The sequence below is a fragment of the Phascolarctos cinereus genome, unplaced genomic scaffold (assembly GCF_003287225.1).
Source record: "Phascolarctos cinereus isolate Bilbo 61053 unplaced genomic scaffold, phaCin_HiC Scaffold_726;HRSCAF=1367, whole genome shotgun sequence".
Lineage (NCBI taxonomy): Eukaryota > Metazoa > Chordata > Mammalia > Diprotodontia > Phascolarctidae > Phascolarctos > Phascolarctos cinereus.
Window position 1 is genome coordinate 374,613,572 of NW_027556098.1, and position 23,957 is coordinate 374,637,528.

The window sequence follows — 23,957 nt, forward strand, 5'->3', positions numbered from 1 at the left end:
AACATTTGTTGGGTTCAATCATAACCTTAATCAGCTCTCACACTAACAAGTCAACACTCAAGAAAAAAATGTACATGAAGCCCTTTCCACTGTTTTCTTTCCACGCTTCCTCAGTGTTCAGTTAAAATATCTAATCTCTCATGATCATTCTATTCTTAGCTAGAATATCTTCCCAAATAAAAAAATTAAGGCATATTCAATGACCCACACTAATTAAATAGAGATAAAAAGAGAGCTGTAAAGAACCAAGATAAAAGAAATCATAAGCAGGCAATGATGACGGGCCACTTTCCTGTTGCACCTTCTGGTTACAAAGCGCCTTCTTTGGTCTTCACAACGACTCCTCTCAGAGAGGCAACACAGATCTTCTCTCCATTTCACAGATGAGGAAGCAGGTCCAGGTTACAAGTCCCTACAGTCACTCAGTGAGTTGGGCAGGCTAGAACTTACATCCAAAGTGACTGACTCAAGTCTGGGGTGCCACTATACCAAGCACACCTTTATGGCATATATTTCGGAAGAACAAAATGTGGGTTTCATTTGGCTGTAGGACACGGTTCAGATTAGATGACAACAATTCACATTTCTATCGTGCTAATAAGGTTTACAATGTTCTTTTCAAGAGCTGCCAAATTTTTCTTACGGATTGGCTTCCTTACTAGTTTGGCCTCCAAACTAGTCTATCTTTACCTTTACAATTCTTACATAATGCCCACTCTTCTCTCCCTCCTCCCTAAGAAGCACCCGATCTTGTGTCTCCAGTTTTCAAATTAAATAAGATATGTAAAACACTTAGCACAATGTATGGCACACAGCAGGCACTTAATACATGCTTATTTCCTTCTCTTCTACTCCATTTTAACTTCTCTACTGTTTACAGAGTTTCTAAGTCTTGAAAGTTTTCTTGTGAATCCTAGGGCCAACAAATTTAATTTCTGGAAGTTGGCCAAAAGGGATTAAGTTGGAAGTGGTCAGAAGGGTAGATTCAGGATTTTTGCTAAAGTCATTTAACTGATTCCTCCAAAATGCTGATCTGGAAAAAAAGTAAACCTCACCTTACTACAACATGTGGTACCATGGTACCATGGCTTAAAAAGGTGAGAAGCCGGGAGGTAAAGCCAGGTCTCTCCTGATGCAGAGGCCAATGCTCCATACTATTCCCCTTCACTGACTCTTAAGACACGGCTCCTTCTCCTTCTAGAAAAATATGATCATCCAAAAAACCCTCCCCCTTTAGGCCTCTGAGCTTACTTGCAATGGGACGACTCTTCCTTCCTTCTCTTTCTGCAAACCACCTCAATCTATGCTGAAACCTCTGATGCCTTATGCCTACAGAGCCAGGGTCCTCCTCTAGCACCTCCTTGCCTGTGACATCAAGGATGAGAAGCCAATCAGACATACCTGAGCAAGAGACCGCTACCCTGACCCCCTCCAAAAAGGACGATGCTCTGTGGTCCTTGCCTATATGTCAGGAGAGAAGAGCATCTGTCACCCTGACTGGCAGAGTGGGCTGTGCCGAAAGGCCGTCCCTCTGCTGAACCATCACTGCCTCCTTTTATTCCTCCTACCACGGGCTGAAGAGCCCTGGGCCCAAGGCTCAGATGACCTCCTTGGCTGTAGCTTTCTTTTGTTATCCCTTGGCCTATGCTTCCACCCAAGGATGTCTCACATTACACCTCACGCTTTTCCTACTATGAATTAAAAGACGCGCTATAATAAAGGCCTACTGCTTTTTAAGCATTACTGGCCTGTCTGACTCTTGTGAAAGCCTCCTTTTAGTCTCTCAGAAATGGGCTGGGACAGAAACACAGTCTAGGAAGCAGGTAAGACACCAGCACAGCTATAACACTCACCTGGCATGGGAAGTGCATTACAGAGTTACAAAACAAAGTGCTATATGAGGTCATTCAGCACAACTCACTAACCCAGTCACCATGAGGAAGGAAAACGGTCAGAGCAAGAGGAAGTGAGCCTGACTAGGTGAGCTACACATGGAGGCCCACTTTTTATTACAACCAAATGGAATGCTACAGCCCTCAGAATTTATGTGGATAACTCCTTCAAACATATATTCTCAGTTCACTCAGAGTGGCACTGGGAGTTCTTCCTGGGCCCCACAGCACAATCTTGCTAAGCTAATGTGCGTGTGGGGTTAGCCACATAAGCAGAGGCATCACAGCCGAGCTGAAGCATCTCCTCTGGGGGCCCAGAGTGCCCTGAGCCAGCGGGGACTCGACCATCGCATCTTCTCACTGAGAGGGGAGCCCAGAGGCCATGTCTAAGTGCATCCCATCCTGAAGCAGGGGGGCCCTCCAAACAGCCCCAGACAATCACTCATGCAACCTCTGCTTGAGGATTGTCTCCAATGAGGAAAACTCATGCCCTTTCAATCAGTTCTAATTGTTAGGAAATCATGCCTTACGATGAGCCAAACTATCTATACAGCCTTCTGAAACGCTGATCAGTTTGGGAATTACTCCTTCCACACTACAACACTCTCAAATATACAAAGCTTCATTATGAAGACCTGCCCCACCCCAAAGCCTTCTTCTTTCAAGCTAAACCCGAGATGCCAATTTAAGTCCTCCTCACCAGCTTTTCAGTGGTGCTCAGAAGCGCAACCACTCCAGGCATGGTGCAACCAGCACAGGACGCAGCAGGACCGTCCCATCTCTCGTTCTGGACAAGGGGCCTCTCCTAGTATGGCCTCGGATCAATCCTATGAAGCTGTTTTGATCGTCCTTAAGCTTCGGTAACAAAAAACAAGTCAGGTAAGGCAAACCCTTTACTTCAGAACATCACGTCCAGCACTCAAACAAGATAGATTGTTCTTGCCTTTTAAAGGACAGAGCTTGGTCTGTTGTGTCTGTAAGGAGAAACCTGTTTCAGTCTGACTGTGAACGTCAGGCCACTGTAAGCTCAATGACTTGCGGCAGGATGGCCCTTTGTTTACTGCTAGTGTGCTTTACTCTGCATCCTGTCGTACCATCTCAGAAATGGAAGGGTGGTGAACGAACGGGTCCTTCGTGACCCTGACCAACATGGCACCACTTGATTCTCCCTGCAACATATGGATGGAGGATCCACCCTGAAAGAATGGCTAGGGTTACATAACTGGTACCGACAGCCAACAGGCACAGTCCAATAAGGACTGGGAGGACACAGAATCCGCTGAGTCTTTAGCTGTGGCACCCACTGACAGTTTTAGTCATTACCTTTCGCCATATTTTCCAGTGGATGCAAATCAGATGAATTTTGGCTTAATAAAGACAGAGTAATAGGTATAAGGAGAAGAGTCAGGACGATATTCTCTCAGACAAGAACAAAACAAAACAAAAATCAATCAAATCGATCGTTTGGATCCCACAGCTGATGAGCAGAAAAACACAATTCCTTCTAGAGTTCCCATCTTTTGTCAAAACCAAAAGGAAAAAAAATGGAAGCACGACCAATATTTTTCTTCAAAATTTTAAAAAATAAAAATAAAGAGAAAAGTTTCCATCTAGATAGGCTAGAATGTTAGCACGAATTTATAAAGAACCTATGCCTCATCTAATACAAAAGCTTGCTTTTATATATAAGAACCTCAAGGCCCTGAGAAGCGGCAGAGTTGGTACCAAAATACCCAACAGTCAATCCAGTGCTTGTCCAATCACATACTCTCAGATCGATCTCCTATACTTTCACTTTGAGGGGTGTAAAAATAGACCAATTTCAATTTGTCACAAATAAATCTAAGCTTCAGAATTATGAACCATTACACTACAACAGAAAAAAACACTGGCCTGGTAGTCCACAAAGCTGTGGATGAGTCCTGACTCTGCAACTAACTGTCTGTGTGACAGTGGTCGAGTCCCTTCTCATCTCTGACCCTCAGTTTCTTCTTCTGTAAAAAGGAAGCACTGGATTAGATCAGGGGATCTTAATCTTTGTAGTGTGATGGACCTCCTTTGGTAGTCTGGTGAAGCCAATGGGCCTCTTCTTAGGAGAATGTTTGATTTTCAGCTGTGTATATCGTTCCCTGTTTGAGCCAATACTGATTAGAGTAAAGTCCAAGTGATGCCTTTCGCCCACCCTCTCTTCTTCCCCTCCATTGTAATAGGTCTTTCTTGCCTCTCTTCATGTGAAATAATTTTCTCCATTCTACCTCTCCCTTTCAGAAAATTGTTTTAAATGCATAAAGTAAAGCACATAGGATTACAAAGGAAATCAATTATATTGAAACACAGTTATAAAAATATTAAAAGAAACAAACATGCTCATAGACTCTAGGTTAAGAACCTCCGACGATTAGATGACCTCTAAGGTCCCTGCGAGCTCTAACATTCTGAGACCCCAAACGAGGAATATGTAAATGTGTCTTCAAACATAATGCAGTCTGAATTCAGGCAGGGCAACATAACAAAGTTATCAGGCCTCTTTTCTCAGATATGGGACCATCAAATCAAAACCTCTGTGCCTATGGAAATTTAAGAGAGCTTCTCTCTTCAATCTCCCCACCCAATACTCTCTACTTAGAAGGAAGGTAACCCCAAGACAACTAAGGTGACAGAGAACACAGACAAAAGGCAGAAACAAGCCCCAAGGGGCAATGACAACAACTGCTTTTCTTCTTAGAAGCTGTTCAACAAATGTCATCATCTGAGAGAACAGGGCCTGAGCTCCTCTTCTGGGGAAGGCATGCCAAGAGAACTTTGCACAAACAAGTGAAAAGGGCCAAGAGCAAAGAATAGCCTTTTAATACCTATAACAGAATCCTATCCTGATCCAAGGTGCAAAGGAATGACTAGTCCTTCTTTAATTCATGACCCCAAGCCCCCCAAATTACCATCGCCCATGTTCCCAGGCCGTCTCTGCCACAGTGGAAAAGGTCCTGGAAACAGAAACAGTTCCTTGACCCTGTGCTACACAGAAGAACTCTACAAAGTGAGAAAGCCTCAGCCCGGTGCAAGGTTCGGGCTGCTGGCAGGAGCCTAGACGGTGAGAACTGTTAATATCTGTTTAACAAACAGCTCCTCAGCCAGCTCGCGTGGGAAGGCCCATCGTCTGAGGCAAACACTGAGGTGACCAAAGGCACCCATCACCACCCGGGTGTCACGCCGCACACTCACCTTACCAGGGCATCTGGTTTGCTGAGCTGGTTGTTGGGAATACAGTTTTCCATTAAGTCCTTGTGCACACTGGGACTTTTGCTGGTGCACTTCTGCTTTTTCTCATTCTTACTAGATGAGGAAGGGATGCTCCCATTGGTGGTGCTGTGACTTCGAGGGGAGGAGTTCACCACACCACTGGCATTTTTGTAATTTTTGGATGAGGCAGTGCATGAGTCCTCCTTTAAGAGGTTTTCTGTGCTTCCTACCAGGTCATTATTCAATCTTTTACTATTGATATGGTTTTCCATATATTCAATTTCTTGTATTTTAGAGTCTACAGGCTGTAAAATATTGTTATTTATTCCAAGGTTGTGTTTCTTGGCATCTTTTTCCTTTTCTTTCCCCTTTTCTCTGTATTCTAGCTCTGGCAAAGTTGTAGACAACTTTTTGCTGGTTGGTATGCCTCCGTTGTGATGTAATAGCATCGAGGAGTCCACATCAGACAATCCTTTGGCTGCTAGAAGATCAAAACACAAACAACACACAGCAGGGCTTAGTTTCTGACAAGCAAAGAACAGATTGATTCAACACATCACATTATCAATGGCTGGGACACTCCCTACACAATTCGCATCCTCATCTGGAAGCAGTAACTAGAGCACATTATATACCTTTGAAAAGCAAATCTAAGTAGGCTTGAGGAGCTGAACACTTGGAAAAATCACTTTCATGAAACGTAGGCTAGCTAGGTTCTAACGAAGTGTCAAGATCAGGATGATATCACGAAGCCGTCCTCCTTCAGATGATGTCCAGGTTACACAAGTAGCTCCAGGAAGACATTTATTGACAGGTAAGCAACAGCGCAGCATGGTGGAAAGAACACTAGACTTGTAGTCAGAAGACCCAGGCTACTCATCAATCCTGGGCATGTCATTCACCTTTACCCTCATTCGGAGGCTTAGTTTCTTCATCTGAAAAATAGGGTATTATAATAAACTTGTTCCACAGTTGAGGAAAATGCTTTGTAACCATAGGATGCTATAAAAATGTGAGCAAATATTCATGGGTATACTGCGAAACAGGCAACTCAGATATTTTACAGATGAAGAAAAGGAGGTCCAACGATGTTAAAGGAGTTGCAAGGTTAACTCAAGATAAGTGGTAGAACTGGACCCAGAATCTAGGTCTGCTGACTTCCAGTTTGAGGTTCTTTCCAACATAGTAGGAAAGTTCTTTCCAACTGCTTCTCCAAGAAAAATACTTAAAAATTCTTTTTTCTGTCCAGGCTTGTGATTTCATTAGTGTAGGGAACCCACAGTAAAGAAACTTGCCCTACCGATGAGGCAAATGGGCAACAGTTTCATAAGACAACTGGCAGGGCACTGAGTAGTTAAGTTACTTGTCCAGGGTCACGGTATGTATCAGAGGCAAGATCTGACCCCAGCTCTTTCTGATTCCAAGGGCAGCTCTCTAGCCGCTGTACTTCTCTGCTTAAAAAAAACAATAAAGAACTATATTCATGTGAACTATTGTTTTAATTATAAACAAATTTTAAAATGTGATTGCTAGCGAAAGGGAAGTCTCCAGGAATTTAGACAGGTAGTCAATACCGCTTTACTGGAAGACTTGAAAGGAATTTCCTTCTTGCCTTCACATAGAAATCCCAATATGTCTGCCAGAGAAGGAAATGGATTTCACACCGTTCTCTGCCACACACACACTGCTCTCAAACTGTGGAACTTCCTACCTGCATGCCCTCCTCCATGATGCTCCCTATGCCTTGTCCTCCTCCCCCCCCCCAAGTCCCTATTCACCCGTTAAGGCATGATTACACTACCACCTCATGAAGCCTTTCCTCACTCTTCCCAGTAACTCCCAGAGCACTCTGTTGTTCTAACGCTACTGAGTATTAGAATTATTTGAGTACGGATCTACTATTTCCCTCCTAAACCAGAAGCTCCACGAGGGCAGCGGCTGTGTTTTATCTAAACTTTGTCCTTTCTCCAGAGACTAACTAGCATAATGCTCACTCAGTACAAGTAGATGCTTAATGTTTGATGAACTGAATTTAATTTTGGGAGGGGCTTCAATTAATTTTCCTACATTCTTTCCTGCCGTTCCATGAGCCAGTCAGCCAGAACATAGTCAGGCTCACGGGGTACACATCACCATCTCGTTCCTGAGCCAAAGACACCAGATGCCACTGTTAGTTCTATTTCTGTTAGCTGAGGGTTCCCAGGGGCTGGGTTTCATTAGGAAAAGCCCCACTTCAGTGCCTTATTCACAGTGTTTGTATTGAATAAAACCAATGTGAAATGGGCCCTACTATATATTTCCCTCTCATCTTCATTCTACTGTATATATATCTATATGTCTATATATACACATATACATATATATGTATATATGTGTGTATGTGTAAATACATATAATATATATATATATATATATATATATATATATATATACACACACACACGTATGTATGCCTGTGTATGTATGTATGCACGTATAAAAATGTATTCCCATATACACACACATCTCAGCATCCTAATCTTGGCTATCCGCTTGTGTGTGGCCATATGGCCAGTGAGGGGGGAAGCCCGCATTTGAACCAGGTCTCTCAAGGCCAGGCCCAACGTTCAATGCACTTGGGCACACTGAAGGGTAAAGCAGCAGACATGGAGCTTTCAGACCTACCTTCCTCCGCCTCCCTCTCTTGCCTCTGCAGCATCTGTTGCTCTGGAGGGAGAGCCTGTTGAAGAAGCTGCATGTAAAATTCATTCTCTTTCTGCACCTCTTTTTGTTTTCTTAACCGCATCTTATAGCTTACGTAACTTTTGAAGCCAAAGCCCAAGGTCACCACAGGGTACCCAATACTAGAAAGAAGACAGGTCAGTCAATAAAAGTAAGTTAAGATAAAAGAGAGAGAGCATGTGTTTCATGTACTTGTATGTGCACCTACAACTAGAACTATTAAGAAATTCTAGTTGATTGTGATGATGACATCTACTACAGGAAATCATTCATTCATTCATTCATTCAAGGCAAAGCACTGTATTGGGTGTCAGAGGAGACACAAAGTACTCATTAATTAGTAGAAGCGAAAAAGAAATATAATATGAATGACATCATTTATATTTGAATAAATATAATATAGATCATAATACGATGAGTACCTAAGAAGAATACAGAGTGCCATGAGAACATAGAAACAGAAATGAAACACTGTCAACATGCAGAAAGAACTGTGGTAGGAGGAAGCTTATTCATAATAGACCAATGGGACTGAGCCTCAGGCAAGTCTCTGAAGCAATATGTGACTTCAGTCACCAATGACCTGACATGGTCTTTATCACCTTTGGAGAAACTTGATTTTCTTAAAAAGAAATCAAATAGCCTAGCACTAGAGCATGCATTAAAAGAGGAATATTTAACCTTCTTATGAGAGTTACAAGAGCACAGGCACACCCTGAATAACACTGCCAACCTAATTCCACATTAATGTCATTAAACTATTATAATGATATGCTACTGTCAATGTCCCAGAATCCCACTGCAACTCTATCTGGTCAACTGCCATACTGCTCCTATGGAACTGACCACCTCCTATAGCACTGCTTCCCTTCATGGTAGGCAAGGGTATGTCTATATATTTCATTCATTCACTCATTCATCAACCAGTAAGTATTGACTCTAAGCAAAGATTGTCTTTTAAAAATACTGTGTGAAAAGCACTGGACCTCCTTCCTTTGTGTGAATATAAACTGATCTCAAAGTTAGAAAGACAAATCCAATAGGCCATCATCCGAGACTCTTGAGTACCAGAAGGCAGGGTTCAAAGTCAGGCGAATGCTTTAGCTTTTTAATCTTCAAGCTGTCAGAAAGGTACCACCATCACCTATTCCTGGAAAACTGTGCTGCAAACACAATACCATAACCTCAATAGAATCTTCCTCTAGATCAGAGACGTCAAACACATAGCCCAGCAAACAACACTCTTGAGAGTGAGGTCCCAACCAGACTAAAATGTAATTGGGAACTACTTAACAAAGTAAATAAAAATACAATAAAACATAATGTTAATACGCGGTTTCCTAAGTCAATATGCACCCACAGGGATCAGTGGCTCCTGTTTCTATCTGGGTTTGACACTACTGACCTAGAGAAACATATAATAGTATCAACACCAACGCATGGCTGGTAGCAGATCAGGAAACCAGCCACAGTTAACAGTCCCAGTCTTTGGGAAGATGACAAGCTGAAATGTTTTCAGTCAACTCGTCAGCCAACATGATCATATTTTACAGCCTGAGAAAACAAACACGTTCATAACCTGGGAATAAAGTCGGCGCCTAAATTCTATTACCACCGGAACGAGTCCCATTGTGAGCATATTATAAAAATTAAAGTAACAGGTTATAACGGGTTTATTTTACTCATACAACTGTGCTAAATGTACAAAAGAGTAGATCTACATTTCTGGCTTAAGATACAAGTTGATTTTAATCTATGCATTAAATATTAGCAAACATTGATATGCTTGGGAGAAATTATATATTAGACAAATTGTTTTTAGCAATGGGAACAAATGACAATTAGCTTTGTTTTAAAAGATTATTTGCATGTTTCGGAGAAAGAAAACTATTGTCTTGATAATTAATAACTTATATACATATCTGAATACAAATATTTTAAAGCTTTTTTTGTTTAAAATACAGGTATTTATTAGTTCCTCCTCAGAAACATTTGTTACTTTGAGTATCAACTGTAATTGTAAAATAAATTTTTATTGATAACTTTTGGTTTTATGTCATTACAAAATTTCTCAATGTAACCTTCCCACTCAAAGAACTGTGCCTTATAGCAAAGAATAAACAAGAAAAAACAGTTCAACAAAATTAACTCATACATTGCCAAAGGCTGGTTCTCTTTGCAGTTTTCCACAGCCATAGTCTCCAAACTCTGCAACAATGAGGGAATGGAGACAGCGTGTAAGGTTTACAAGCACTTTATTTCACTGGATGGAATGATACTCCTCCGTTAAACTGTGAATAATAACGAAACCTTATGTTTACCAGCACTTTAAGGTTAATAAAGGATTCTATTTTGTATTTCATCTCATGTTCCTAACAATCCTGTGAAGTAGATAGGGTGACTCCTATTGCCCCTACTGCACAGCTAAAGAAATGGTGGTTCCTGGAGGGTAAATGACTCATTGAAAGTTTTACAAATAGAGAGTTCTGGGAGAAGGGGAACCAGAGCCTGGCGGCTGACTCTCAATTCAGAGACCCTTTTTCTACATTACAATCTGATTTAAGCCAACGAAGATTTGCCAAGGATACTCTCTGGGACAGGCCCTGGGTTAGGTATTGGGGACACAAAGACAAAAATGAAACAGGACTGCCCTCAAAGAGCTGACAGTCTGTCCAGAGAGAAGAAAATACAAAGTTTCATGGAAATCCAAGTTCATTCTTTATGAAAATGATTCTCTCATCAAGATACTCTTCTGTACCAATATCTGCTGCATGCAAAATGAGGAATTTACGATACTGGCAATGCTAAAAACGTGTAACAAAAAAGCTTAAAAGGCATTTAAACACAGCTTAATAACACAAACAATACTTACCAGTGGGCGGCAAATGGACGACAGAGGTCTACATGAAAGTTTTTGAGATCTTTAAATCTAATTGCTGCTTCAATATAAACAAAGAGTATCCACAGAGACACTGTGGGCAAACACACTCCCCTTTCTGCAAAAAAAAAAAAAAGCACCACAGAAATAGATATCAGCAATACATTAACTAAAGCAGAACTTAACTCAATTCCCATGATTTTCAGTAAAGCTTTCAACTTGCTGGGAATTAAAAAGCCATTCATTCTTCCAAAGAATCAAGTAAAACATCTTCCGGATAAAAGGAGAATCTTTGTCAGTTTTCTAAAAGCCAAAACTTTGGAAATATATTACAGACCTGACTCATAGCATCATAGAGTTTAGAGCTGGAAAGGACTTTTGAAACTATCTGGTCCACTTTCTAGGTTACCAAATTAACCTTCCCCATTTCCCTAGTACCTTCCAGAAACACCCTTTAATCGTGTCCCGCCCCTTCCACCATAATATTCCCACCAAAAACAACTTCCTGTGAGCAATAAGAAGATGAACGAATCCCAGATTTATTAAATCACACTCAATCCCGTCCAGCACAGCAAGCTGCGGCCTCAAAGGTTAAGAAGCATTTGTCGTCATACATGAAAATCACGTTAACCTGTTAACCTGTTCCAAATACCATTTTGGAGCCTAGAACTCCAGGAAGTGCTATCACAAATAGAGGCATCGTTTGTGACAGTCATGTGGCTCGGGCCCCGTGGATAACACCATAAAGCTATTTCTAAACAGCTAATGAAATTTAGTGATTTACTTTTTTCTTTCAACTGTCAAAACAGTCACAGACTTACATATGGCACACGAAAGCTGGAAGGGACCTTACAGACCAGCTAGTTCAACCTACAAGTCCTTCCAGTCGAGTCGTGTCAAGAAGCATTTACTTACCATGTGCCAGCCACCGGGCCAAACCAGCACCCCCTTTTGAGAAATGAGAAGACTGTGAAGCCTGGGAAGGTGAGGTGACTTGCCTAAGACCCTACGATGACCCAAAAGAAGAGCTAGGATGAGGAGCTGTGCCTCGTTATTAAGGACAATACCCATAAAATGGTAGCTCATCCTGTTCCATGTGCTGACATGAGGACTGAGGCGGATGATGGTGCTTTAGAGATGGTACCTATCTCCAAGTGAGTAGTATGAGTGAGTAAATAAATACCAGTGTGTGAAAAGCATCACCAGATGGGACAGTGACCATGCTTGCAAGCTTCATATTGAGGGATAACACAAAGCAGGTATCACCGTCCTGTAAGCACTGCCAGTAGAGACCTTAAGGGAGAAAGAACTCAGTTATGGGTGACTATCATGATGCCTCAACGTGCCATGGAAAAAACTCTGGGTCATCCCATAAAACATGGCTGTTCTGGGGGTGGGTGGGTGAGAAGGTACACAATTTTGTTTTTTCTTTGTATCCCCAGTCACTAGCATGATACCACAGTCCAGAGCAGGTCCTCAATAAATGCATGTTGATGGCAGATTATTCTGGCAAAATCCAAGCCCTGACAAGCTGCACCAATCACAGGTTTCTCACTGGGTCCTGGCTGGCAATGGCCTTGTTCTGCCATCTGAGGACCAGCCTAGCTAAGCACAGGTCTTCAAGAAGAAGCTAAGGCCCACTTGCTAGGAGTGTTGCAGGAAGGCTTACTGGTCAGGCCCATATGTAACTAGATGGCCTCTAAGGTCCCTTCCAGCTCTCTGAGGCTGAGATTCTGTAAGTTTGAAGAAGCTCCTCGCAACACAGACTTCTGTATGATAACTTTATTGGCAACTGTCAAAGCCTCTCTGGGTCCTGTAATCTCAACTACTGGAGGGAGAACTCACATTCATAAAATCATGGCTCCTTAAAGTATTTAAATATCATACTTTTATTAAGCTTATACAAGAATACGAACAGAAGTTGCTCTTTAAGACCTCAATTTTGGAGCAGTTGGCACACTGAATACAGCCCCAGTCCTCAGGTCAGGAAGCCTTGAGCTCAAATCTGGCTTCAGACACTCGCTGTGTCACCCTGGGCAAGTCACTTAACTCCAATTGCCTCCCCCAAACAAACAAAACAAAACAAACAACAGCAGCAGCCAGGCCTCAATGTCCTCATCTGAAGAACGGCGGGATGGACTAGATTATTTCTAAGGTCTCTCAGCTTTAGCGTTCTATGACACATTTATCATTGCTTGTTTCTCATCAGCGACGAAACCCTACAGGTTCAGAATTGGTCCAAGAGCCAAGTTTTCCTGGGCCTTTGCAGAAATACAAAAATTATGCCAGCCCAGTCTTTTCACTTAAAACACACAGTATCTGGCTCCCATGTTATTAAACAAATAAGTGAAATATTCTTTGCTGACAGCCAACTATGAAGGAGTGACTGTGGATATGTAGCAGACTTTTAAGGCTGTACTAAAATAACTTCCTATTTTTTTAATCAAAAGTTTCACACTGAAGCTTCACACATTAAAGTATCTACAACTTAACTGGCAAATCACAAAGATGCTGGATTAAAAACTACTTAAAAGTTTTAATCAAACAACTAACAAGATATGCTGAAGGCTAATCCCTTCATCAAAGTGATCTATATAGAGATTTGGGCCACAAAATACTAGACTAACCCCATCTACACTCACTCTCTTTTTCTCACAGACAAGAAAGCTAAAGCTTACAGAGGGTGACTTAATCAAGATCACGTTAAAAGCTGTTGAGAGTTTAGCCCACAGTTGTTGAGCGCAGAGACGACTACAATCCAGGTCTCCTGACACCCAGGCCCATGTTCTTCCACCACCCTAAACTGACTCTAATAGTAATCTAGAAGACAGCTTTAAAATGCACACATTCGTCCTCACTCTATCACATTTTATGCCAAAAGTTATTTCTTCTGTTTTAGAATTCAAAACTATTCAAAGTTACAGCTCGTTTAAAAATCCAAAAGACTCACCTGTGTGCCAGACGTACTGCACCCATACATAGGTGCTGGCAGCAAAAAACAGCCATTGTATAGGGATGAACAGGAGACATATTATATTTGAGGTGAATGCTACACAAACAAAGAATACAGAGAAGGCCTGAAGGAAAAAAGCAAAACAAATATCAGAACATGAATCACTTTCCATCAAATAGGCTGCCATACTAGGTCACCATCTGGAAGTAAGTTTCTAAATGAACTGAATACAGTTAACTATAGAGTAGGTTAACAACCTTTAAATTCTATGTGCATATTTAAATAAGTGGTACTTAATTAAGCACAGGACTATGTCTCTACATTAACGATTACTGCTATTTATAACATTTAATTCACTGAGGAGAAAGGGATCTGCACAAAGCAAGCTTAACCAGCATCGACTTCATATGAATGCCACAGGTTTTCAAACCCAAAAGAGCTTGATTTTTAACCCGATGAGGGATGAGCCAAGGTTTCATGGGAGACTCGTCTCCGTCTCCCAGGGAGGAGCAGAGGCAGTGATTTCACAATAAGGTTAATGTTGCCAGTAGTTTTGTGATACTGTCCCACCATCAGCAGGACCCAAAATGTGGATGGTCTTTTCAAGCCATCGATTTGCACCGATCCATTTGCAATCTTTCAGTAGGCTCCTTTTGCTAACTAAGGTACCAGTGGCAAAGGAGGGGGTGGGGGTGGGGTGGGGTGGGAAGGGTAGGAAGGAGCCAGGAAGGTTCTACTTGTGAGCATGCTCTAGAACTACGTTAACTAGCCCACAGAGGAAATCAAACCTCTGAACTTGGCTCTGCTTTGACCCAATGAACTAACTAGCCATAGGCATTATAGCAAAAAACAAAATGAAACAACAAAAACAAAAACATATATATATAATGATATGAGAATGCTGATAACAGGTTTATAGTGGTACAGTACCTTACAAATTCATTATCTCATGATCTGAATCAATACTTCAGACTATATATAGCTAGAGAATCATGAGACCCAACTCCTCAGTCGCAACTCTGCCCCGCAGCTCCCTTCTGTCAGAATGAAGCATAAAGAAGGCCATAGGAGTCTTGGAGCTAGAAAAACCTTTAGAAAAGATCATCTAGTCTCTTCATTTCTGTAACCTCCTAAGGAGTTTTCGGGTTTGCCTAATGGAAAAAGACAAACTGCCATTTGGAGCCATACTGCAGCCAAAGACTAAGGCAATGAAACTCAATTTGTGCCCGTCTACCAAAATCTATCTGAAACAATGCCATTCTCAGCCATTAGAGGTTTTCCTGAAATGACTAAGAAATAAAATTCATTATATGTTACGTATGCTGCAGTTGGAAATCATTTTAGTGAACTTACCAAACCCTGGTATCTGAAGGAATCATAAACACTTCTGATGAAGAGCCAGAAAGGCCACAGGTATTCAAATCGGAACTCCAGGACAAAATCTGCCAGCAGCACAAGCGCCCACACCACCAGGAACTTCAGGTATAGAAATGTGCTGCAGGAGAAAATACAAACGGAAGCGCTAATTCACCGGCAGTCGTAGAGAGCTGGAAGGAGACAATCCCACTCTTTCTGATCAAAAGAAACATCTAAGTGACTGTGCTCACCAGGGGTGACAAATTCAGACAGAAATGGAGCCCGTAAAATTGCATAAGGATCCCTGCACGCTGCATACTGACTTTAAAAACCACATGATAATATTATCTATGTTCTATTGTGTTTTTTTTTTATTTTTTCAGACATTTCTCAATTAGATTTTAAACAGATTCAGGATGCCCATACTTGGGAGCGTTCTGGGACACCTGGGGCTGACGGGCTGTACGTGTGACATCTCTGGTGTACATCATAAGAACACAGAGGGTAAAAGACAAAAGGAGATGTTATTACAATCCAACTCACTCGGTTTTTTAAAAGCTACTTCTCACTTAAAGTCCCATTTATTATCAAGACAAGGCAGATACTCCTGGGCCAAGTCTGGCAATGACCAAAAGTACTTAACTACATTTAGGGTGGCAAAAACATTTAAATTTCACCACTATTTAAAAACGTGTTATTTGTCTGGCTTCAAAATTCTGCAACACTCTCAAAATTATAGCTTCCAAGCTGTTCTTCATTAGATGAAAATGTCATGGTTGAAAGGCCTCAAATTTGCTGTTTCCCCACCCCTTTTACATCTGTTTGAAGAGTCCATGAGGTTTTTGATGCATATCCGTACATACTTCAAGAGATCGGTCTGTTTTTCCTTTTCTCCTCTGGCCACTCAGTGAGAATGTGCACGCAAATAAAAACCAAACAGCCCTCCAAAATAGCCAAGGGTAGCAAAAGTAACTGGGGGAACAGATGTCAATTACAAGCTTTCTGGAAACTTAAGACATTATAAAAAAAATACTGTATATATACAAAAACCATATAGCATTTGGCCACGTTCTTTGCTAATTCTCCTCGCCTCTCTATGATCCTCTTCTTTCTCAATTCCCTTAGGAGATAAAATAGAATAACAGGATGTTAGAATTGGAAGGAATCTTAGAAACCAAACTCCTTCATTTTATATGTAGAGAAAGCCTAGAGTTAGAAAGTTTGCCCAAAACTAAAAAGGGGGCATAGATTAAATAAACATAGAAATAAGGGAGGCGGAGTGGTGTAGGAGAAAGACCCACGGAATCAGAACCAGGAATCAGAAGACCTGGGTTCCAATTTCAGATTGGTTCTGTTGCTTAGAAAGATTCCAAGGGGCAGCTAGGTGGCACAGTGGAGAGAGCACCAGCCCTGGAGTCAGGAGGACCTGAGTTCAAATTCAGCCTCAGACACATAACATTTACTAGCTGTGTGACCCTGGGCAAGTCACTTAACCCCACTGCCTAGCAAAAAAAAAAGAAAAAGAAAGAAAGATCCCAAGGTCACATATGTATAAGCAAAGGAATGTTTATTTAAAAAAAAAAAAATCAGTAGTCCAGTGTGGCAAGTGTCTTAGCTGTTTCCTCCAGAAGGCTGGACTAGATGCTAGATGGCCCAGGTTCCTTGTAGTTCTAAGATTCATTCATTGATTCAAATATCTTTAAGATCTGAAGTTAATATATATACCTCATATTCACTATCTCAAAATCCACAAGCCTAAGGAAAGGACAGTATTTGTCAAGCAAGCCCAGTGTTGCTGATTCCTTTGGTCACTTGTACTGCCCTATGCTGAGTAAATCTCTAGAGTGTATCCAGTAATATACCCCAAGTCCATTTTCCTACCCCTGTCAGCTCTGTACTAGATGAAGTCAGGTTCTTAAAAATGTACTAGAAAATCTGTTGGAAGTGCCTGAAATGTACAAAATAGCTAATACAGAATAAATCCAATTAGCTGAAGGAAATTATTCATTCATCAAATATTTATTCAGTGCCTAATAGCCTTGTAGGGGAATACATGCACAAAAAAAAAATCAACAAGTATTTATTAAGCACCTACTAAGTGTCAAACAGTATGTTAAGTACAAGGATTATAAATATAAAAGCTCCCAGACCTCAAGTAGTTAATATTCTACCTGGGGGATAGAAACATATCCACAAGCATGCAAATACAAGGTAAACACAAAACAAGGCCAAGCAATCTGGTGGTAGGCACCAAAAACAGGGAAGACAGATCAGAAAAGGTCTCTTGAAGGAGAGTACACCAGAACACCTTGAAGAAAGCTCTGGGTTCCAAAAGAAGTTAAGTGATCAGGGAAAGCCTTGCCAGCATTGGGGGGAGGGGGGCAGCTCACAGAGCTAGGAACAGAATGCTATACACACCACCACCAAGGGGGCCAGTCTGGCCATAATGCAAGGCACCTGAAGGGGAGCACCAAGCAGGACACCTGAAAAGACAGGCTGTGGCCAAAGACGGAAGGGCTTTAGATTGTATTTGGGAGCCACCAGAGTCTTTTGAGGAGGCGAGCGATCAACCTGGAGACTCCCACAATCCTCCAGGTGAGAAGTGATGAGGGCCTGAATCAGGTGATGGTGTTGGGGGTGGAAGGAAATTGGGAGGTCCAAAAGATGCTATGAAGGTAGAACTGCCAAGATTTGGTGAGTGATTGGACACGGTGGGTGAGGGAGAGTGAAGGGTCAAGGATAATTCAAAGGCTGCAAAACTGAGTGACCAAAAGGATAACTGTGCCCTTGAAAGGAACAGGGAAGTTTGGAAGAGGGGTAGATTCACGGGGAAAGATAATGCGTTGAGGTTGGAGTAGGATGCGTTTGAAATGGTAACAGAACATCTAGTTAGAAATGTCCAATGGGCAATTGATAATATTGGACTAGAATTTAGGAGAGAGGCCAGGGTCAGATATTAGATCTGTGAGTTATCTTCATAAAAATGGTCACTGAACCCATGGGAACTGATGAGATCATGGAGCTTTAAGGTACACTGACAGTAAAACATGAGTCATCCATTCATCCATCAGTCAATGAGCGTTTATTTATTAAGCACCTATCATGTGCCAGGCACTGTACTGGGGATACAAAGATAGGCAAATGCTGTTCCCTAGCCTGAAGAGGCTCACATTCTAATGGAGGAGACAACACACAAACAGCGATGAACAAACAAAATACAGACAAGATAAGTTAGAGGTAATCTCAGAGGGAAGTACTCCCCATTAAGGGGGTACTGGGAAAAGCTTCTTACAGGAGGTAGGACTTTAGCTGAGACATGAAGCCAGGAGGCAGAGGTGAGGAAGGAAAGCATCCCAAGCACGGAGGCAAGTTGGTGAAAAGGCAGAGTAGAGAGAGTATCTTGATCGAGGAACAGCAAGAAGGCCAGGGTCACTCTAAAGGGGAATTAGGTGTTAACAAACCTATTAAGGTGGCCTTTAAAAGCCAGAGAATTCTCTATTTGATCTGGGAAGTAACAGGGTATCAGCAGAGCTTGATGAATTGTAGGAGTAGGGGTTGGGAAGGGATGGTGACATGGTCAGAACTACAACTGAGGAAGGTCACTTTTAAAGCTGACTAATGGATTCGCTGGAGTGGGGGAAAGATTTGAGGCAGAGAAGCCAACTAGCAGGCTGTTTTAATAGTCCAGGCATGAGGTGATGAGGGTGTGCACCAGGAAGGTAACAGTGCTAGAGGAAAGAGGGGAGTATATAAGAGAGATGTATCAAAGGTAGAAGCAATACACCTTGGCAACAGATCGGACATGGGAGTAAGGGAGAGGGAGGAGTCTAGGAAGGCACCCAAGCTGTCGGCACCTGGGTAAGTGGGAGGATGGTAGTATCTTCCCCAACGTCAGAAGGGGAGAGGATCTGGGGGGAAAGATGTGGAATTCAATTTTAGACATGTTGAGTTTAACATGTCTACAAGACACAAAGACTTCGAGATGTCTAATGGGCAGCTGGAGTGGTGAGACTGGCAGTTAGGACAGAGGTTAGGGGTGGATAAGTAGACCTGGTATACATCTGCAGAGAAATAAATGAATTAACAAAAGGGTTGAGAAGCATTATGAAATCCCAGAGAACACTGTCTGAGAGGAGAGGTTGGTCAACACCATAAAACGCTTTGAAGAGATCATGAACAATGAAGACTAACAAAAAGCTGGTGAATTTGACAATTAGAATGGAGAGGCAGTAAAGGCAATATGTGCAGACATCTTTTTCCAGGAATGCTACAATATAAGGGAAAAATAGGATACTAGCTTTAGAAGATGTTATTGTTAAGTGAAGGCTGAGAGGGGCGGTCCTGGGTAGAGTAGGGAAGGAACCAAAAGAGAAGAGACTGAACACCGGGATGGTGGGAAAGGTGGGGGAGAACAATTACAGGGAAAATTTATAAGAGAAGTTGGAAGAGGACAGCATCACAGGCACAAGGTAAGGCTTTGGCAAAGAGACTGGCCAACATTTAGTGAGAGACTAAGGGAGGAGATGGACATGGTAAGGGGTTTTGAGACCTGAATGTAGGAAGTGAGTGCTTCTACTGAGAACAGACGGGGAAAAGTTGTCACGGAGGACTTGAGAGGAGAAGTTTAGAATGCTGCTGTGGGAAATACAATTGAGTCAATTAGCGGACAGGAAAAGATTGGGTCGTGGCAGTCAGGGCTCAACTGCCACTGAGTCACCAATCTATAAATGATCCACTCAGCACCACTTCCTCTCACTCGAGGAGGTCATCTATGCCTGGAGCTCAGCAACGAGAAGGGACCTGAGTGGAGGAATCCAAGAATGGAGGGCAGCAGAAAGCTGAGCTGGTTAAAGATAAGGTCCAGACTAGAAAAGGCAGAAAGTGAACTGAACAAGGCGATGGCTTGGAAGAGCGCCGAGGGACAGAGACTGAAGATCACGGGGAGGGCACAGAACGAGGCACAGGCAGAGTGGGAAACGGGAGGAATTTCAAATGGTTCAATGGAATTTCAGAGTTCTTGAAATGGAACACTTGTAGGAAACAATGGAGTGACTATCCCCAGGGATGGCTGAGGCAGAGAAAAGGTACGTGTCATGGAGTCTGAGGAGGCCAGGCCAGCTCAGGAACATCAGTATGGATGCTGAAGTTTCCCAGCATCACAGTGGGTGTGAGGTGAAGTGGAAGACTGGGACTGAATTCCTTGCCATAAGGATCTGTACAAAGTGATAAATATGAAAGGAGTAACCTTGAAAGGATGAGAGGTGGCAGAAGGAGGGTCTGAAAGTGGCAGCGGGCTTCAAGGAGCACGCCTATGCCTCCTTTTGGTCCAGTGCACTGGGGGCACGAAGGAAGGTGCAGTACTGGAGAGGAAAGACAGTGATGTAGTATCTTCTGGGGAGAGTCAGTTGTCTCTGAGTGACAGGAGATCAAAGGTACACAAGAGAAGAAAGTCTAAGATGAAGGGAACCTGGAGTGGAAGTTACTGAATTATCGATAACCAGGCCTCCATGGAAGCCTTTCCAGCACAACAGGACCTACCAGAGCTTGGGTTCTACTGCTGACTCAGCCAGAGGTTGCCCTCCAGACCATAATGTGGCAATGGACAAGGACTTTTCATAGAGATTCAGACCATATAGGTGAAAGAGATCAGGTGCTGAAGAGCCTTTAAAGATAATTAGGGGCATTCAATGATATGACATCCACAGTAGTAGATCATTTACTTGTCAAATATGGGTAATTTCCAAGTGACACTTTCTCTAAGAACATATTCTGGCAGCATGCTAAGCTTCTGTTGGCTGAGGTGGGGAGAGGCAGGGCGGAATGCTGTGGAATCAAGAAATTCATGCCAACCAGAAAATGACATTCATAAACTCTGGTGCCTTTCACTTTCACTTTTGTTATTCCTGTTGTCCACATGAGTACTGTATCCTCCTTCTCACTAAAGGCTATTAAATCCTCCAGCGAGGTGGCAGAAGAACGCCACGCAATTCATGGGAAAGTATCTGGCAAGATCAAGACAGGAAACACTCATCCCTATGCTGACTCGATCTGAAGGACTACTTTTCACTAAACTATTTTTCCTCCATTTGAAGAAGTGTATTTGTTTTAAAGAGGAATTAACACCCTTACTCAGGGGCTCCTACAGCACTTTAAAGAACAGTAAGGGAAGGTATTTATTGACAGGATTTGGGGGGACCAGCTCTGGAATGAATAAACAAGTGTGCCTTAGCTGTATGCTAAGGTGTGCCCAGGGGTATAAGAAACATTCCCGCTGCTTTCTGCCCCAGCCCCTCCGAGGCCTGGCAGGATCCCCATGTAGCACGCAGCATCTTGTTTCCTCATTTAAAGACAACCAACCATTCAAATGATGACAATGTGCTGGGATTGGAAGGGAAGAAGAAAAACCTAGTTCAAAGGGCCTTAGAGATCACCTGGTTCCTCCCCTTTTCTTGTATGGATGAACAACATATAAGAAAAGCAAAGGAAGTAACCTTGTCAAAGTCAGTCCTGGGGCCGCCTGACCTGCTCTCCTTTCCTGGTGGAGCACCGTTCCTAGCTCTTGCCAAATGTGACTGATTTTCCCCGTGGTACTAGTACTGATTTTGCCATCCAGGACTGGTTTTCCTCGTGTGTTTGGCAGTAATTCTCTACACTGGACTGATGGGAAGAAAAGTACTGAATACTCTACTTTAACTGCACTTCCAAGTAAAGGACACTTCCTTTTCTCCAACGTAAGAGTTTTGTTTCCATCGCATTTCCTTCACATAATCACCACAGTATTGTCATCAATCCTTAAAACACGACCTTTTCTCCAGGAAGACTGATGGTCATTTGGGTCACTGAGGTCAGTTACGTCACCAGGTCCTGAGTGCCCGGGCTTAGGAGACACAGAGCTCCATCCTCGCCTTCCCTCCTTTGCTTGGCACTTTTAGCCTTGGTTCTGACTCCTCTTTCATGCTTTTCAGCTCTTGATCTTCCTTTGCATCCCCCCTCCGTCAGGCTGCCCCTGCCCTGTCTCTCACTGGTTATCTATGAGAGTCTCATATTCACGGAGTCTCTTTTCAAGGTTTTCTCATGGAACATCAGAGTTGGAAGGAACCACAGAGTCCAACCAGACTTGACCAAGAAGCACAGCTCCAACACACCTGACAAACGAGCAAGCGGACTTTGCTTACAGAGCTCCAGTGAAGACAGGAGGTCTACTCTCATCATTCTCAAAATCTACTTCTTCCTTCAGCACCTTAGCAATTAGACAGATCGCTCACAGAATCAGTGCTGGAAGGGACACGAGAAGTTATCTAGTCAGATCCCCACATTCTACAAAGGCAAAACCTCAAGTCTTGGGGCTAAATGACTTAGCCCAGGTGAGAGCGGCAAAGCTGGGACGAGAAGCCAAGTCTTTTGGATTCCTGACCCAAAGTACTTTCCACTATGCCCCCTTCCCCCGCCTCCTCATAAATACCATTACTAATCATCTCTACATTGTCAGCTGCCCTATCCCCAAATTAGAAACATTCGGATTGTTCCAGGGTCCTAACTTTCATTTTCTAAAGTTCTTTCTGAGCCAAGGACAAGGTCATTATCTAATTACAACGTAAATGAAAACACTTAAAATAACCTGTTTGCAAAAAAGAAGACAGTTCAGCAATAACCAAAAGGGATATTTAAATGACCACAAAATTTTACCAGGCAATTAAGGATAGAGCGAGAGACGACAGACAGGGAATGGGAAGGGAAGTTGAATGCTGCAACACCAACAAAGAAACACACAATTATTAGGTTTACACAGAAAAAAAGAACACTGCCGATATTCCCAAATTGTTCTCATCGATGGTTTCTCCTTTTTGGAAGAGAGGAAGTGACTCACTCTGGGATTGCAGGACCAGTCCACCATGCCACTTTGCCTCCTTGCCTCACTCTCCCCCACCACCTAAATTCCTACAATATGCAGGTGAAATGAGTTGGAAACCACAACGGTTTCTCTGAGTAGCCTTACTCTTACGTGAGGAAACACCCCCATCACCCTTCTTCCCCCCTCCAAAAAAAAAGAGACCAAGGCAATAAAAACTCGACTCCTTGATAATGTCATAGTCACCTAATTAGGGAATTGCAATCCCACAATTACAAAGTATATTTTAAAAGGCTAGGAAATACATATACAATTCTTACATGAAAGGAATTTTTAAGCTCTGAGTTACAAAAGCTGGGACATTAGAAATCATTTAGTACTCTCCACTGCCCCTCCCATCTTACAGATGAAGAGCATGAGGCCTCAGAGGCATGACACGACTAGCCCAATGTCACACAGCTGCTAAGAATGACTGAGCACAACTATATCCTGAGGCACTAGGCAGTGGAAGGCAGAAGGAGGATATACCCAATACTACTACTTAAAGGGCAAGTGATTTAATCACTAAAGGTACTCCTCCCTCCATCAATGCAAATTTCTACCCTTCTATGTCTTAAGGTTTCTTGAGTCGCTATATTCAAAAAATATCCATCACCTGGTAGTCAAGCCATCATGACCTTTTCTGAATGTTAAGCTGACCCTCGGACAAGAAAGATACAATCTGCCGCTGAACCTATATATCTGATGCCACTCCAGCTTAGTAAGATCTGTTTCAGCTTATGCTACACTGGCAGTGCTTTCGACAATAATTAATAACTGATATTTATATAGTGTTCTAAAGCTTGCAAAGTACTTTGCATAGATTACATCACTGGAAACGCAAAAAACCTGTGAGGTAAGTGCTATAGGCAAAATTCCCATTTTACAGATGGAGAAACTGAGGCTTGGAGAGGTTAAGTGACTTGCCCATGGCCCCACAGTTCAGTGTGAGAAGGAGGAAGTGAACCCAGGTCTTTCTGAATCCAAGGCCAGCATTCTGTCCACTATGCAACATTGCCTCTCTTCAAAAAC

At 42.5% G+C, this 23,957-nt stretch overlaps 1 protein-coding gene across 4 annotated transcripts in view; it reads right to left on the reverse strand.

Moving 5' to 3' along the window:
• The window catches only part of MACO1 (macoilin 1), a 79,057-nt gene that overhangs the window by 44,324 nt on the left and 10,776 nt on the right, over nt 1–23,957 (reverse strand). For 2 of the 4 annotated variants that reach the window (XM_020983139.2, XM_020983141.2), the window contains exons 2-6: nt 15,035–15,176; nt 13,679–13,805; nt 10,723–10,846; nt 7,794–7,972; nt 5,112–5,610 (exon numbers count right to left, since the gene is read on the reverse strand). In XM_020983139.2, coding sequence (XP_020838798.1) covers nt 5,112–5,610; nt 7,794–7,972; nt 10,723–10,846; nt 13,679–13,805; nt 15,035–15,176 — 1,071 coding nt within the window. The remainder of the gene's footprint in view (nt 1–5,111; nt 5,611–7,793; nt 7,973–10,722; nt 10,847–13,678; nt 13,806–15,034; nt 15,177–23,957) is intronic. The other 2 variants (XM_020983140.2, XM_020983142.2) reach the window with 2 other exon arrangements.